Genomic DNA, 18112 nt, shown 5'->3' with positions numbered 1-18112 from the left:
GAAACTGAAGGTAACAGAGTGATAGAGGAAAATACTCAGTGTTGACTTTGGCTTCTACATACCCAATCATGTACATCTCTGAACATGTAGGGATACACATGGGCTAACACACAGAGAGGAGGAAAAGGCCAATAGGTATTCAAAACAATGCCAGCAACATTACTCTCAGGGAAATGCAAATCAAACCACAATGACACCTTATATCAGATTATAGATGTTAGGTACTCTAGTCCATGACAGCTCAATATAGTAAGATGTTCTTGATGGCTTTAAAGAAATAAGTTGCCAGGCAAGAACAGAACCCTTTTTCAACATCCAGAAAAATGACCATGGATCTCAGTCCTGGTGGGGAATGTCCATATATATATAATATGTTTCTCTTATTGGTTGATGAATAAAACATTGACCAGTAACCAGGCGGGCAGTATAGGTGGGGTTACGAGATGAGAAGAATTCTAGGGAGAGGAAGAAGAGAGAGGTCGTGAGTGAGAGAGACACCATGTAACTGAGGAAGGAGAAATAGGTCCAGACCCTTCTTCAGTAAGATAAGACCGTGTGGAAATACTTACATTAATAGAGATGGGTTAATAATTAAGAGACAGATAGCCAATAAGAAGCCTGAGCCATTGGCCAAACAGTTTATAATTATTTCTCTGTGTGCTTATTTGGGGCTAACTGGCTGTGGGACCAGGCTGGAAAGAAACTCCAGCTACACGGTTCTATATATTTAACAGGCTGCAAGAAGAGTACTGAGCATCTAGCTGAGATGAAAACACAACCTTATTTACTTCTTGATTTGACCTTGCAATTTTCTCAACAGAGAATAAGCTAGACTCTACTTGGGCTTCTGGTCTGGGAAATAATAATTATGTATTGTAATTTGCTAAGCTGTTAGTATATGACTATATAGCAGTACAAAAATAATCTAGGAGCCAGAGAGATGGCTTGGCAGGTAAAGGTGATAGCTGCAGGCCTCAGTACCCAAATCTAAAGCCTGAAAGTTACATTAAAAGTCATATAAAAAAGCCTCGTGTGGCAGGACACATCTATAATCCTATCACCCCTACAGTGAGCTCCAGGCAGAGACAAGAGAGCCACCTGGAAGCCTGGAGGCCAGCTAGCCTGAAATATATATCATAATGGCAACAACAAGGTGATAGGTAAGAACTAAGTTACAAAGGTTGTCCTCTGAGCCTTTAAACAGCCCTTCCCCATTTGCTGTGTTGTGCAAAGTATAGATTGTTTATTTTCATTGTTGTATTGAATTCTAATATGTAAGCAAATCAGAATTTATCCATTGTCCTACTGATGGCAATTAGGGCAGTTTCTAATTTTTAGCTATTAAAAACAGTGCAGTTATACACATTTTTGTACCGGTCTCTCTGTGACCATTTCTGCACCACACTTCTATTCAGAATCGTTGGGTCACAGAGCATTGCTCAACTCAGAACCCACCAAATATTCTCCAAAGTAAACACTCCTGTTTATACTCAGCAATCATGTGTATGCATGTGTGTGACTTCTTTCTTTCTTTGGTCTAGATTCTTAACAACACATGTTATTTTCCGTTTTTGCTATTTTTGTCATTTGATGGTACATGATCCCATTTTAGGAGCGTCTCTCCATAGACTGCAAGGCCTTCTGTGAAATGCACATTCTAGCCTTGCCTTTTTCTTTCAGATGTGTTAGAATTCTAACACCAAGACTGAGTGTTAGAATTTTCAAATAGCTTTTTTTCTTGGCTATCTGAGAAAATATAAGTTTCAGAAAGACCGAGGCTAACCCCACAAAGTCTCAAACCTTTTCCATTCTTTTACACAGCTTTAACATGGATGAAGAAAAACAGTCCACATTTAAATACTTAAATATTATAATTTCTGGGAAACTTACAAGGAAGCTGACCTAAGTCACAGCTCTTTAGAACAACAGGAGAGATCAACATTTCAGGCCCACTACTTAATGAGAATTTCACTGTCAAATAAAATGTGCAAGCTGCTGGGCATTGGTGGTGCATGCCTTTAATCCCAACACTCAGAGAGGCAGAGGCAGGCAAATCTCTGTGAGTTCAAGGCCAGCCTAGTCTACAAAGCAAGTTCCGGGACAACCCCTATAGCAATACAGAGAAACCCTGTCTCAAAAAACAAACAAACAAACAAAAAACAAACAAAAATTGCAAGCTATTCATAATATGATGTGCTTCTGGGAAGAAAAGGCTAGTAATGGGATTGGTTGGATTTTTCTCCTAAGGAGAACTGTACAGAAAGCTGGCTTCTGCTTTCAAATGCTCTAACATTTGACAAACAAAACGATGTCATCAAGGCCTGTCCCAAGCAGTTCCACTGAGGCATGCAAGATTTGCATGGTCTTGCAAATGTCCTTTGGAACATAAGTTTAATTTCTTTTAATAATGGTTAACAACTCATGGAATTTCCTCTTCTGGAGATAGCTATGAGAATGACATGGACTCCAATTTGCCCTTTTGTGCCAATTTACTTACAAAAATTGATCAACCATTTACTGAGTGCTGTTTTCATAAAGGAAGAGAAGAAATAAAACTAGAATACTAAAGACAGATTTCAAAAATGTTAGTAGTTATAGCCAGTTATAAACAACATGGCACTTACCACTTCAGGTAAGTACAGAAACATTTCGTTGAACTTCAAATTGTGGTAAACGGCTCCCAAAGAAACCACAGCATGTTTGTAAAAAAAAATATACAGAAGATAAATATTTCAATTTGTTAAGAATCTTAAATTTCAGTTCTACCAGAGACACATTACAACAAAATATGCTCCAAATATCATGGGATGTAATTCCTGTCCCATTGGCTTTCTATACTCGGGCATGACAATGATGAGAGTTTGTTACAGCTCTTAGGAAATCTGTCTTGTGCAGAAGACAGGATATGACTACCTCCTGTTACAGAGGCAGCACACCATTTTTTCTGTCTTGGATTCAATACCCCTAACTCATACCTGTTTTCACACAGGTGAGGGTTTCTTGTGGCTCTTCCTATGTTCACTGTAGCACACTATTCCTCTTTTAAAATTCCATTTTATTGGGCCAGGTGGTGGTGGCGCACGCCTTTAATCCCAGCACTCGGGAGGCAGAGGCAGGCGGATCTCTGTGAGTTTGAGGCCAGCCTGGTCTACAGAGTGAGTTCCAGGATAGACGCCAAAGCTAGAGAAACCCTGTCTCGAAAAACAAACAAACAAAACCCATTTCATTTATTGACTTGGCATTTAATATTCTAGGCAATCTTGAAAAGGGGAACTATTTAAGCAGGGATCCAAACAGCTTTCCTATTTGACTCAAGACTAAAAGTCCAATTAGTTACACAAACTCATTTGATGTATTTTTTTGTGGGGGTAGAGAGAGTAACAGTTCTCCTAGTCTTCAGATAGTTAAAGTAATAAGCAGGAACAGCACACTGCACAGCCTTTCAAACTGGACTCACGATGTCAGTCATCTGTCTAAAAGGTTGCCCTCCCCTCCCTCCACACACAAGACCACTAAACTAAACTGCTCCTGGAAGCTCAAACTGCTTTCTTTCTAAGGTCAGACATGAGAAAGAGCAAACCGAAGTTTTTCTTCTTCAAAGAATTAGGCTGCAAAATCTAATTTCTCAAGGCATGCTGCAGCAACTCATTACTTGTAAAGCACTATAAATATAGGAATGGAAAAAAAATGTGCCATTCCAGAGTCAAGGCACTGGAAGATCTCTTCACCTTTAAGTTCACAGTGCTTCTGGTTCAACTTAATGCCAGATCTGCGCTGGGTAAAGAAACTACCAGAAGACAAAGATCCTCCTTTAATTCTGATCTTTGATTCACTTAACGTTTCTCTAGTCAAATGTATATAGAATTAATCTAGGTGGCATTGCTTAAGGCTTCTGAACACAAGCTGATCACAGTCACAGATAAGTGGGAACCTTAGTATACTATGGTGATATATTATTGATATATTAAAGCTTACCTGAGCATTCAGAAAGCAAAGTCAGCCACAAGCCATAAAAGTCAGGCACACACCTTTAATCCTAGGACTCAGGATTAAGAGGTAGACAGATCTCTATGAATCCAAGGCCACCAAGATCTACACAAGATTGATCCAGTCCTAAAGAGAAACAGCTCACACAGAGATGATCTCAGCACCTAGGATCTCACTCCTTTAATGCCAGCACTAGAGGGGTATAAAAGACAGGAGCAGGGTCTTCACTAGTCAGTATTAGGCATTCATTCTCCAGTCACATTGAGGATAGGAAGACATTCAGTCTGAGGTTTGGTGGAGCCAGGATCGCATTTCAGTCTGAGGTAGAGTGAGAGAGTTAGTGCCCCAAACCAGTCCCTGGGTCCTTTTACTTTTCATGTTACAGTACACCATCGGCACTTGAAAATCTTAAGCAGCAAGAGAATTCATACTGCATACAGAGCCATGACCAGGAACAACAAGGCAAAAGACACAATTCTCCCTATACTTCTGAGAGTGTAAAATGGGGTAAGCATTAATTCACAGGAGCTACTTTTCACTAAAACTGAAACCCAGAGAAATGCAAACAAGAACAATCATGAATAACCACTAGAGAGCGGTAAAGAACAGAGGAGAAACAAACAAGGCTGTTAACAAATAGCATCCTACCAAAGCAGTTTCTGAGGATGGATTCCTGGAACTGTATATGGATAACCATATACTTCTCATGAGCAAATAAATTAACTTCACAATTCAGGGTGTTGCATATGCTCAACTTCAGGTCTGTGTCCCCGGTCTTTTGCTTTCATTTTATTTGAAGAGACAATCCTTAGAGATTGTATCAGAACATAAAACAGAATTATATTCAAGAGGTAGAAAGAAATCAGTAAAAAGAAGAAATCCTTTGAGTGACTCAAAATTTTTTATTAACTATAGTAAAAAATGACTGCAGAATGGTTTGCCTTCTTTGGGAACTTACTACACAATCTGTATTTATATGAAGACATTTGTAGTTAAAGAAATTTATAAAACTAATAATCCCAGGGTTGGGAGGGGTTGGGATGGGATGGGATGGGGGATGGGAAGAGTCTTTAGTGGGAATGGTCCTTCTAGGAAACTCTGATGCAACTGCCTACTGCTCCTCACTGCCCTGCCTCATTCCATTCCCATTTAAAGCAGAGACCTAGTTGCTTTCTTCTATCCTAGAAATCATAAGCCTTTACTGTCTGAATTGACATGCAGAAGAGAAAAGGACACTTGCTTCCTTTTCTGGCACAGCAGTGTAGTTCATGATTAGGTTGATCAGTTTTGTGGTTAGGTTGGTTAGTAGTGTTTTATTTCAACTTAAGTCAGTAAGATACTACCAATGGAACTGGGGTCTGAAAGTTCCTGTCATAAGCAAACACGCCCAGGCCAAAGGTCCGTCTTCATCTCCCCTACTCTTTCTATCCAGTAATCCACACATAAACCATGGTATTCATAAGCAGTTCTTTTCACATATTTTAAGTAGGATGAAACTGAAGACAAAAACCCAAGCCTTATATTGTTAAACCTAAATACGATTAAATTGGATGGATTATTCTGTCATTATTTTCACAGCCTTCAGACTCCTTATAAACAGTGTACTTAAGTAATGGGTTCTTCAGTAAGACAAACAGTGAACAGGTTCTTGTTCCCTACTGGGTGGAGAATTCACTTTGCAATGGTTTCTGAGATAGCCTACAGCAATAATGAAACAATTCCTTATAACCTACTGCCCATTTCCCACAAACTTGTAAATCACCACTCAACTTACACAGATCCAGTCCCATACTGGACTGAGACAGTTAGGAACAACACAAAAGAGTAATGTGCTTATAACTAAATCAGACTAACTTGTTCCCAGGAGTTTTAAAGAACCATGACAGATTCTTTTGGCAGTGACTATCGTTACTATTTAGCACACTAGAATAGTATGGCTTTCATCACAAGAGTCTCCAGAAAAATGTAAAGGGCAACAACTTTTTAAAGAGACTACATGACATGTATGAAGACAGATGTTCACTGTCCTGGCTTTCAAGATCCTCCACTTAAGTTATCCTCTAACACATAATTCATGAGATAAAGTAACAGAGAACTCAAATAAAGAGAAACAGAGCTGAACCCTGAAAAACAATCCTTATCTTATCCTTCTTTAAGTTGACATAGGAAAGAATTGAATATCGGAAGATTTTATTTTTGCTTGTAGTAAAATATTAAAGTGCATAGAATGGACATTTGTATATAACATGCAAAAAATTCCAAGACTTCAAGTCTTTAAAAGATATTATTATCAATTTTAAGAGTTTTAACTTCATATAGAGATATAAAAATGCTACTTATGCAATATATAACTTATTAAAATTGGCATATAAACTAGGCATTTCCTTAACTACAAGCCATTTTACCTTCTAATAAGTATTTATTTTGTAATTGGTTTTATTCAAGAATATACATTAGTAATGATTTTATAATACTTAATCCTCAATATTTTTCCCCAAAAGATTTTAATATAGGTTCACAATGTATCTGATCTATTTATGCAATAACTTAACATTTATGGGACTAGCAACTACAGTATAGACAAAATGTAAGACCTAAATATAAATGATATCATACAAAAAAACAAATAAACCAAAAAATCCCAAATCATAAGACGTTAAACTGAGAGTTAAGAAATCTAGGACTTTCACTTGAGTAAGTACCAAAGTCCTCAGGCTTCAGTGTTCTCACTGAAAATGAAGAAAATGGGCTACAGAGAGTCTTTACAGTCTCAGATTTAACTCTCATGAGTCAACTAGTTAAAATCTCTAAAGTGTTGTCTGCTGGTAGAGAATATTAAAAGGCAACCTTTTGTAATCAGAACAAGCACACTTTCCATATGAATACTCCCACTGTTGCCTATGGATCTAACCTGTTGAACTCTCTGAATGACAATTATATTCTATAGCAATTCAAGCAGTGCCCTCAATATCTTGCTGAATGTTAAATGTATTCCCATCTCTCTCAGAAATGAGTTCTATCAGTTCCCAAGTACCTTTATATTTCATGATGAATTTTGAGGCAGATCCAAAACAAGTATCAGTTTCATATTGTATTATTTAAAAAAACAAGCAAATGTTGTGGTAAGATTCTACTACATTCACTCATCTTTTAATTCCAGACATGTTTTAGCATTGGATTTTGTGCTGGAATACTGACAGTCTCTACATATATTTCTGTAACCACGCAGACATGAAAAACAGCTTATTTTTTAAAATCAATACTCATGACCACAAATACTACATTTGCATAATAAAACAAATTATCTTAATTGTATACAGACATTTAATTCCTGGCAATTCTTACCTGGGGTCTGCATTCTTTGAAGTTTCTGGGTGTTGCTAACATGATCTTTCCGGCATGCCAGTCAGAAACTCCCAACACTTTGTGTACAGTACTCGCCTGTGCTTGCTCTCCGGTTCTCTCTCCCTTTTTGCTCTCACTCTGTGCCTCAGACAGTTTGGAATGCAGAAAAGCCAGAGCCAATGCCAGTCAAACTCAATCCACCCCCTTCCTTTCTTTTGCTAGAGAGCACTGAACAATAGCCACTCTCCTTGCTCACTCACCAGTGTGTCTCTTTCATTAGCATTGCGTACAGAAAACTCTGTCAGGAGAAGGAATGTGATTTACCCAACTAGGTGATTCTTTTTTTTCTATTCCAAGGGTGGGAGGACAGATTGTGTTTCTTTTTGTATATTCTAACAAGTGAATTTTTAAAATCTACTTTAAAATCTGACCCATTTCAAGGCTAAAAAAATAAAGCTAGATTCAGACCCTATTTTGAAATGTTGCTGTTAAAAGAACACAAACTTTTTAAAGCACAAAAATAGTGTAACTTTTACAGAGACACATTAGTGTCTTTTAAATTATTTTATTAATCCAACAGATTTATTTAGGTTATCATGATGGAAATATATTCATAAAGTTTTTATTTCTGTAAAGCCCTTTGTTTAGATCTCAAACTGAAATTTAATTTTACAAAGAAAAATAACTGAAGAATAATTTTATAAACTGAGAGATTCTACTGAACTAGCTTCCTACTAGGCCTGATGAGATAGGGGTAATAAATATCACTGTACTCAGTCATCATTAGAGTCTTATAAAATAAGACACTTCCAAGGTATTTTTCTACACTCCAAAAAAGTGGAAGGAGGTTAACAATGTGACCTTCATTATGGGTGTGAGGACCTAACACATTACATTGCTGCTCCGTCACTGAGGCTAGAATGTCAAGTAACCACAGTAGACTCCATATGCTACTTCAGGGAGTGGAGGAGAAGTGAGAAGAAGACAGGATCAATCTGTGAGCTGGTGTTTATCAATGATAGATGCATTCTGCATTGTCTATCTAGATGTGTGTGTTAGATGTAATATATAAGCTTCACATTAGCTATATATATATATATCTACAAACATATATCTATGTACTACATGTGTTGGGGAATCTTTGGTAGTCCTTTACCTTTCTCCCTAAGTCTCAGTGACTTAAATAATATTTGTTTAGGACAAAATTTAAAATGGATGAATAGATTTCTTTATAATATTTAAATGTATATATCACATTGTCTACTATACAAAGTATACTACACTTTGTGCATATGTACATCTCTACTACACTCCCTTGATAGTTTCTTTTTTAATTCCATCATAATTTAATTTCCTTTATCTAGTCTTATACTACATTTTGTCTGTCTGTATTTTCAGTTTCCTGTTTCTACTCCATATTAAAAAAAAAAACCTATTCCTTTAATCCCTGCTGCTATTCAAATACGAAAGGGCAATAAAAGCATAACCAAGTATTGTGCAGATGGCCTGAAAATGAATACTTAACACTCCACATATTTCTACATTTCCCTGTATAAGACCAAATGAAACATCGACCCTTATAAATAAAAGTTACATCATAGTATAAATTTCTATTTATGGTTCATCTTAGAGCATATAAAACACAATGAAATTAATTATTCGTAGCAATGCTTCAAATAAATATATAGTGATTTCCACAATTCTATTTAAGAGAATTAAGAATAGTAAATGTAAGTCACAGGAAGAGATTTCAGCTCAAAATAATAGTCAAAATGGAAGTCAGATTTGATGAGTTACAGAGTGGTTTTCTGAAAGTCCTGCCTGCTGTGGGAGCGAGCACCAAACTCTTCTAAAGCAGGTTGGTTGTCCATTGAGCAAAATGTTGCAACTAGTTCTCAAACTTTGTTACCAATACTAAGCAACATTAGTGTTATTTATAACAGAGTACAATAATCTTTCCCAAAAATTTCATGCATAAATCTCAACTGTGAGGAGTCTTCTGAAATATGTTATTAAAACATTAGACTCTGCTATTACTACTCTTACAAACTTTGAATGGTACCAAGTCTAGGTCAATAAAGGAATTGTCAGGTATCTGAAGGAGAATTACAAGGCTACTTTATTGTGCTCTGGAAAAAAAATGACTTTCTGCAGTTCTAATATTTGACAAGATCTTGAAGAAATCTGAGATCACCTAAAAGGATTTTTTTCTTAAATATAAATAAAAACATGCTAGTCTAGTATTCAATACTCTTCAAAGGAGATGGGCATATCATGCTGCAAGAATCGCCACAGTCTAGCACTACCTTTAATAACATGCTATGTGGCCCCAGTCTTGGAGCTCTTGTTGCTCCACCAGTCCTGTCTGCAGTCTTATTTATCCCTCAAAATCCAGATTCACAATTATTTCTTAGTATGGCATATCTTATCTTTCAAAGTTAGAGTTGATCATCGTGTTCTCTCTTTTCCTGACCTGGCTCGATTTTGCATGACAGTCCTCACTATTTACTTTATCTATATCACATAGGTTCTGATGTCTAATGTCTCTTGTCCCCACCACAATGTGAGGTACATTCTGGGAACTGAAAGATGGTAAAGGCTTTCATCTTGCTTTCCATCCATTACAGACTTTATGAAAATATACACGGCATCAGTAGGAGCCTAATAATTGAGAGAGGGACAAGAAAGATGAATATATTTCATTTATCATAACTTTTAAAAATATCTAGGTAGCACACTTTAGAATAACTTTAAAACAGGGGTGATAGCATTTCTTATGTCACAGTCTAATTGAGATAGCCAATTGAAGGCAGCAGAATTAAATATAAAAGAAAGATAGTGACCCACTCACAATGGGCAAAAAACCTGGCCAGCAGAAGTTGTTCCCAAGAGTATCTTCACCTTATTTCACTTGTGAGAAGCCTAAAGTCAGCTGCTATGTGTATGGCCTTGGTTAGGGAAATGTAGCTTCTGAAATGGACACTTAACAGTTCAACTAACATTTACTCCTCTGTTCAGCACTAGGGAGTTCTCAAAAACTCTGGAAAGCATGAGTAAATACTTTACTGTGCAGTCGTTAATATGCTACAAAGTGGCTAACATCCATGGCCATGCAGAAAATCTCTCTCTGGTTAGGAACAGCCTCAGTGAGTTTGGTAGAGTTTTGATCACAATTCAGACAAGATGGGGTGCTTTCAGGGTAGTGTGGCTGTAAACTTGATCACAATTCAGAACACTCCATTAGGCATCAACCATGTTCACTTTGGATAGGAGAGACCATTTAAGCCATTTTTACTTATGTTATGATTATTAGGTTTCACATATTACCCTGAATAGGTAATTGGATAGAGTATTCTTCACTAAGCCATTTTACACACTCTAGCCCCAGCATGATACTAAGCAAACGTCTGTATTATATTGAATGAAAATATAAGTAAAAAATGTCAAATAATGGCTGTCACTATAGCTCAGTGATAGTGTCCTAAACATGTGTTAGACATGGGTCCCCAACTCCCAGTACAGCCAAAGCAAACAAACAAAACCAAAACAATAACAATAAAATATCATTAACAAATGATATTAAGTAATTAAGCACTGAATGAATGAATGGCTGAACTAGATAACTGTAAAGGTATTTTCCAGTTTTGGGTTCTGTAACTTTATAATTCAAACAAATGAAACATCATATATCAATTCTAATGTTCTCTTATTATGGACTAACATTCAACCCTCTTATTGAACATCTTGAAACTTAATAATTATAATTTATTTACACTGGATCGCAAATGTTCCTCACTGTAATGCAAGTAAGCTCCATGGGGGCAAGGAGTCCAAAAGTGTGTTCACTGCTGTAACCACAGTCAGGTCCACATAGCGAACAAACAGCTTGGCATAGGCAAAAGTTGACTCCAAGAGACTCTATCTATGCAGGACTCCCAAGGTTAGTGTCAATAAACTTTGTTAATACAAAGTCAAGAGGATTTTTCCTAGTTACGAATAAATGAAATAATCCATTTTTTGTGAATTTTTGAAGACTGTGAATAATGTATTTCCTTTCATGCTGAACAAAAGTACAGTTATGGAACTCTTTGTTCCAGGTATAGAATTCAATGTGCTAGTCACTAAAACTCTGAACCACAAATGTATTGTTTTATTAAAAAAAAACCAAAGGAACACAACTTAGCTAGACGCATATAATTAAAAACTTCCACATAAAATTTATTCATCTTCAAACAAATCAACAAGCAACAATTCTTTAACACCTCTCCTCTACTCTTCCAAGCAGAAACACCTATCAGTCGCAACCAGGCTAAGGTGTAACCAGACTGTGCAGACACTGGCTCTTGCACTTATTCATGTTCCCAATTTTGAACAGCAGATGGACCAGAAACACAGCTTCTTCTAACCACAAACACAGCTTCCTTTAATGTTGTCCTACAAGGAAAGGCATTTTGATAATATGGTCTTCCTACTGAATTCTTTTAAGACTTTGAATTAGAAAAAGAAATCATTGTTTATAATTCTTATGACAAACACCAAGGTCACCCACTTATTCAGAAATGCCACTAAAATTTAGTTATTAATTCCATCTGTATATAATGGAACCATAAACACACACACACACACACACACACACACACACACACATGCACGACTCCTTCTACTCTGATGAAAAGGCCTTAGAAAACCAGAATTTCCATTAAGTCATATGGAAAGCAGTGCAGTCACATGCTTTTAGGAAGGGCACTTGACAAGTGATAATAGTCAGAAGTTTCTTTTAAACTTCTGGTTAAAAATCTGAAGCCAGGCAATGGTGTCGATCAACTTTGATCCCAATACTCAAGAGGCAGAGAGAGGCAGGTGGCCATCCTGGTTCTATAAATAAGTCCCAGGATAGCCAGCACTCTTATGTAGGGAAGAATTTGAGAATTACCTACTCTTGCAGCTAAGATGATTAATAAAATGCATTTCCTTACCTTGACTGAAAATTGGATGAAGGAAGTAGTAAAGGGAGAAGGTTCTATCTGCCTGCTCTTCAACTCTGGTTTTCATGTAAATAAAAGTGTATTGCAAAGAAAATTAGGTGAAATATTAAGTGGAATAGACACTAGGAAATCATTTTGTTTTATATCATTTCAGCAAGTATAATCCTGTTAGACTACAAGTTTGACAGAAGAGTTAAGTAATAAACAACAAAAGGCATCTAAAAGCATTTGGGGGATAATGATGGATAATAGATGGTCTTTAGTATTTCTGAATGTACTCACACAGTCAAGACCATGTTTATAAAATTGACTCTCTTCATTTGTTGTAAAAGGGGATCTTGGAGCTGGAGAGATGGCTCAGTTAGTGAGTATCTGCCTTTGCAAGCATGAGGAATCTGAATTTGATCCCTAGAACCCAATGATAGTAATGTATCAGTGGTCCTATTTGACTGGCATTTGGGGTTTTGTTTGACCCTTCATAGCTTCCCGTACTTTCCAATTTTTCTATATTAATTTTATATAAGAGTTTGTGGATTATACCAAATTTGTCAGCAGAAATTCTTTTCTTTAGTATGTGCTATTATATCATATTAGAACCATTTACTGAGTTGTTGGATTTTTGTTTGTTTTTGAGAAGGCATTCTACTTATAGGACATTTGTCTTAGTAAGGCCTGGAAAGACTGCTTTGGATTTTGTTTTGTTTAAATGACAGAATGCAATAAAATGAGTAAGGATAGCTTTGGTCCCAAATTGTTTGCTCATTTATTTATTTATTTATTTATTTATTTATTTATTTATTTATTTATTTATTTTTGGTTTCTAAGACAGGGTTTCTCTGTGTGGCCCTGGCTGTCCTTGATCTCACTCTACAGACCAGGCTAGCCTTGAACTCACAGAGATCTGCCTGCTTCTGCTTCCCAAATGCTGGTAATAAAGGCATGAGCCATCACTACCTGCCTGACTTGTTCTTTGTTTTAAAACATACTTATACTGATCAGGATAGTAGATTTAACAAGACCACATCTTTTATAAGAGTGTTTCCCAACTGGTGGGTTATGATCCATTTGGGGTCACATAGCAGGTATTCTGCATATCAGATAGTTACATAATGATTCATTACAGTCATGAAGTAGCAATGAAATGATTTTATGGTGGAGGTCATAATACATGAAATAGGAAGGTGGAGAACCTTGGTTTTTTGTTTTGTTTTGTTTTTTTGTTTTATGAGACAGGGTTTCTCTGTATTGTTTTGGAGGCTGTTGGTTCAGCCCGACCTCGACCTCACAGAGATCTGCCTGCCTCTGCCTCCCAAGTGTTGGGATTAAAGGCGTGCGCCACCACCACCCGGCGAGAACCTTGGTTTTATAAGAAACACACCCATTATACTGGTTACACACATCTTGTTTTATAGATATTTTTGTCATTTTTTTCTGGAAAAAAAAGGGGAATGCTATCCTTTAGTGAAAGATTTTGTTTAAATTATGACCCTGGTTTTAGAGTTTTTTATTTCTGTTTAAATGAAAAAATTTTTCCATACACTATATTCTGTTTGTTTTTGTTTTTGGATTTTTCGAGACAGGGTTTCTCTGTGGTTTTGGAAGCTGTCCTGGAACTAGCTTTGTAGGCCAGGCTGGTCTCAAACTCATAGAGATCCGCCTGCCTCTGCCTCCCGAGTGCTGAGATTAAAGGCGTACACCACCACCACCACCACCACCACCACCACCACCACCACCACCACCACCACCACCACCACCTGGCCTTTTGTTTGTTTGTTTTGGGACATACACTATATTCTGATTATGGTTTCCTCTCCCTGAACCTGAACCCCTTCCCAAATCCTTCCCACCTCTATACCTACCAAATCCACAACGCTTTTCCCCCCTCTTTTTAGAATACAAACAGGCATTGAAAATTAGCAACAATAATTAATAAATAAATAAGTAAAAATAAACCAGAATAGGACAAAATAAACCAACAGGAAAAAACAGCCAAAGGAAAAAAATCACAATAAACATATACATATGATAATGTATACACAAAATCTATAAATGTAAACAAACAGAAACACTTATATCCTAGACACAAAGCATTGTGAGACAAACAAGCAAAAAACCTCCAAAAATACTATTGAGTTTGTTTTTGTGCTGGTCATCTACGTCTAGGCATGGGCCCTTAAGTTTGGTTTGCATACCCAGTAACACTCTATTGGAGAAAACTTTTTTTTAAATTTTCCTTTGTGAGTAATTATCAACTGGAGATAGCTTCTAGGTTAAAAGATGGAAGCTTGTATCTACCGTCCCTCTCAGCATTGGAACCTATCTGGCTTAGACCTGTGTAGGCCCTGTGCATACCGCCATAGTTTCTTTGAGTTCATACATGCTTTAGTCCTACTGCATCTATAAGCCTTGTTTCCTTGGTGTTCTCCATCCCCACCAGCTCTTACAGTCTTTCTGCTGCTTCTTCTGCAGAGTTTTATGAGCCCTAAGAAGAGGGATTAGATGGAGAAATCCCATTTAGGGGTGAATGTTCCAAGGTCTCTCACTCTCTGAATACTGTCCAGTTGTGGGTGTCTGTATTTGTTCCCATTTATTGCAGGAGGAAGCATTTTTTACTTTTTAGAGATAAACAAAGTGTTCTGTGTAACTTTTTTTTTTTACTGTGCTATCTTATAAAACCTGGTTACTTAACTCTTTTCCTCTAACTAACTGTCCTCACCCACCTTCAACCCCACACCCACTTGAAGGTAACCATTATTCTACCTATAATTTTTATACCATTAGCTTTTTAAGATTCTAATTATGAGTAAGACTGTGCAGAGGATGTTTATCTTTTTGTATCTGGAATATTTACCTAATGCCATATAGGTACATCTATATTGATTCAATTGACAGGGTTTCATCTTTTTATGTCTTGAAGGACCAGGTCTTTAAAGTAAAATCCTTTACTATAGCTTTACTGTGGTTTGTGGAAACAATACAATTAGACACTTAAGTTTAATGTGCTATTTCTATCCCTAGAATTCCAGGATGAACCTAAAGCTACTCCTAATTGTTTATCCATTCCTTCTCCCTTCCTATCTGACCTTCCAATCACAACGGCATTTTATTAATATTAACATGTGCTAGTATGTACTAATATTAACAATTAGCATACACTAACATTATAATATATTAACAATGCTTTGGGGCTGATTAAGAGAAGCCCTAGCCTGGGTCACATTTTTGAGGACTCTACTATCTTGTTCTTAGGCACAGATCCCTGTATTTTGAATGAGCAAACTGAGAGAACCCTGATGGCAGTCTGCCTGAAGGTAACAGTCCTTTATTTGAGATATTTTACTGCCATCTGCTGGAAAAACTATGAAATAACTGCAAACTGTATGACAATTTAATGAAAGGTGCCCCTGGTCACTTTCACAGAAATGAACAATCTACTGTACCAGATGGCTTCCCTAGTCCTGTTCCCAGCTCTATTTCTGCTTTGTTCTTATCAATATCTGACATTATAAAGCTATTTTTGGGCTTATTGTTTGTGACTCCATTGTAGAAGGCAAGTGCACAAAATGAGGTTTTATTTTATAATTTCAATGCTAACCCCTACAGCCTACAATGGCTTCTAGTACTATCTAATAGTGTTACTGAAATCAGCAAAAAAAAAAAACTGCATTTCAAACAGGCAACAGAACTTTTAAGCGTAAACTTATCCTCCTCCATCTTTATAATACTAATTTCATTTGGTAGTTAATTGGTGGACTCTCAGTAAAATGCCCATATTGGGATAACAACGTGAAAATTTATCTTTCAGGGATACCAGAGAAAACAGAATTTTGAAATTTATGTTCACCCAATAGACTTTCTCTTTCACCCCTGGAGAACAATGGAATTTTTGGTTACTATGAAACTGTAACAAAACACACAAAGAAAACAACTTGAAATAGCATCTTTTCAAAAATAATGTAATCCTACTATAAGCACTTCATGGTGGCTCTAACAGTACTGTATCTATCAAATTGAGGACCAGAACTCAGGGGATAAGTCCGTGAACTGCTTTAAGTTTTAAGAGAGACAAAATGGCATAGAAATCATAAACATCGCTACACAAATACTATTATCATGACTGATTAACAGACATACCCTATCCTTTATCTTTCCACGCCTTTATTCATCATTAATATTCTTTATGCAATCAAAGTCACTCAATATTTATGGAGTACCTATCAACCTGCCATCCCTTTGAAAAATATACAAAATGAGTTATCCCTACTTGATGTTGAATTTCCTCTCCAAATATACTGTCTTTCTAGCCATTTCAGTATGGCCTCTGCCACTATATACCATTGAAGCTGATATATTGTAGACTTACATTCACTAAGAACCTTAATGCTGTGAAATCCTAAGATGGTTTTATTTTTAGTCTTTATCTTAATGCTTCCCTTCAGTACCATATAATAATGCTGATAGTAATTCTTAACTATAGTCTCTGCTCATTGAGTCCATTTATTTGACAACATGATCTTTGCGAGCCCCCCCGCCAAATTAGGTAAGTATAACATCCATACAGAAAGGTGCTCAAATGGATAATGTTCAGCTTAATGAATTATCCCAAAGAGGACACAGGCAATGAAACCACTGCCTGAGTCAACAAAGGGCCATTGAAAACACTCTAGAAGCTAGTCATATTCTTCCCTCTTGCTAATTTCTGCATCTTCCCTGAAACTAATCACTAACCTGACTTCTAACACCAAAGAGGAGTTCTGTTACTTGGAGCTTCATCTAAATGGATGAGATAGCAGGCACCATTGGTTGTATTGTTCAGTGAATTCTTCAGTAAAATACGATGCCAAGCCTCTCGCTCATTTTCCCCTAGGAAAACCTGTACACATACCAAGTCAACCCTTTCCTGTCCTGGGTCTTACAAACACACTGTCCTGCTCCATAATTTGCATTCTAACTTTCTTAATGGTATTTTAATACATAGTTTCTAATCTTTATTAATTGGATCGGTTATTTCCCTAATGATTAAAGTTATTTGTCTTCTATTGAAGACTTTCTGCAAGCCTACTGTGCTGCTTCTGTTTTAGACCTACAACACACCTGGAACTGGTTCTTGCATGACTTGGGAAAGAAGTGAAGTTCCACACCCTAGCTCTTCATAAGGATTATCTGATTGACACAACACCAATGGCTGAAAAGACTGCTTCCTCGCTGCTCTCCCAGGATCCCTTTGTAACATTTTTGAATTCTGTTCAATTAGATCTATTTAAATAGTTTTTGATATCCAGAGGTTAGGTGGTATTCTTTTGTTTCCTTCTACTCTGCCTTATTTTTGGTGTGGTTTTGTTTTAAGACTATAGCTCTTATGAGGCCATGAATGGCCTGAAACTTGCTATATAGACCAAGCTGGCCTGGAATTCACAGAAATCCATTTACCTCTGTCTCCAGAGTACTGCAAGTTCTCAAACACTCAATACACTCTAACTCCCATGCTTTTCATTTATTTAAATTCTTTTTTATAATTTTCTGTGTAGAAGTTTGCACAGCACATTAGATTTAGTTTTCTTAATAGTTATTGTCTTGTGATGTTGTATTAAGCATATGAATTTTTTCAATTTCTACTTGCAGGCATTCAGAAATAATTAAATTTTTGTTTCTATGTATATTTGTTCTAGCTTGTTAAGTAAAATAAACAAAAGCAACACACACACACACACACACACACACACACACACACAACCTCTAAGAGCCTACTCTACTTTTTCTTATTCTTTGGACTGGCACTAAATGTGACAAACACA

At 36.7% G+C, this 18112-nt stretch overlaps 1 protein-coding gene across 7 annotated transcripts in view; it reads right to left on the bottom strand.

The window, feature by feature from the left end:
- Positions 1-18112, bottom strand: part of Rasal2 (RAS protein activator like 2) — a 254408-nt gene that overhangs the window by 107101 nt on the left and 129195 nt on the right. The window contains exon 1 of one of the 7 annotated variants that reach the window (XM_040738708.1): positions 7333-7786. The exons of 5 other annotated variants lie outside the window; for them this stretch is intronic. In XM_040738708.1, the coding sequence (XP_040594642.1) occupies positions 7333-7345 (13 nt within the window). In that variant the 5' untranslated portion in view covers positions 7346-7786. Of the gene's footprint in view, positions 1-2624; positions 2649-7332; positions 7787-18112 lie in introns of those variants that run through there. One more of the 7 variants, XM_040738709.1, reaches the window with a different exon arrangement.

Source organism: Mesocricetus auratus, unplaced genomic scaffold (genome assembly GCF_017639785.1).
Source record: "Mesocricetus auratus isolate SY011 unplaced genomic scaffold, BCM_Maur_2.0 Super-Scaffold_100676, whole genome shotgun sequence".
Classification (NCBI taxonomy): Eukaryota; Metazoa; Chordata; class Mammalia; order Rodentia; family Cricetidae; genus Mesocricetus; species Mesocricetus auratus.
The sequence above is the reverse complement of the archived record's forward strand: the minus strand, read 5'-3'. Positions and strand labels throughout refer to the sequence as shown.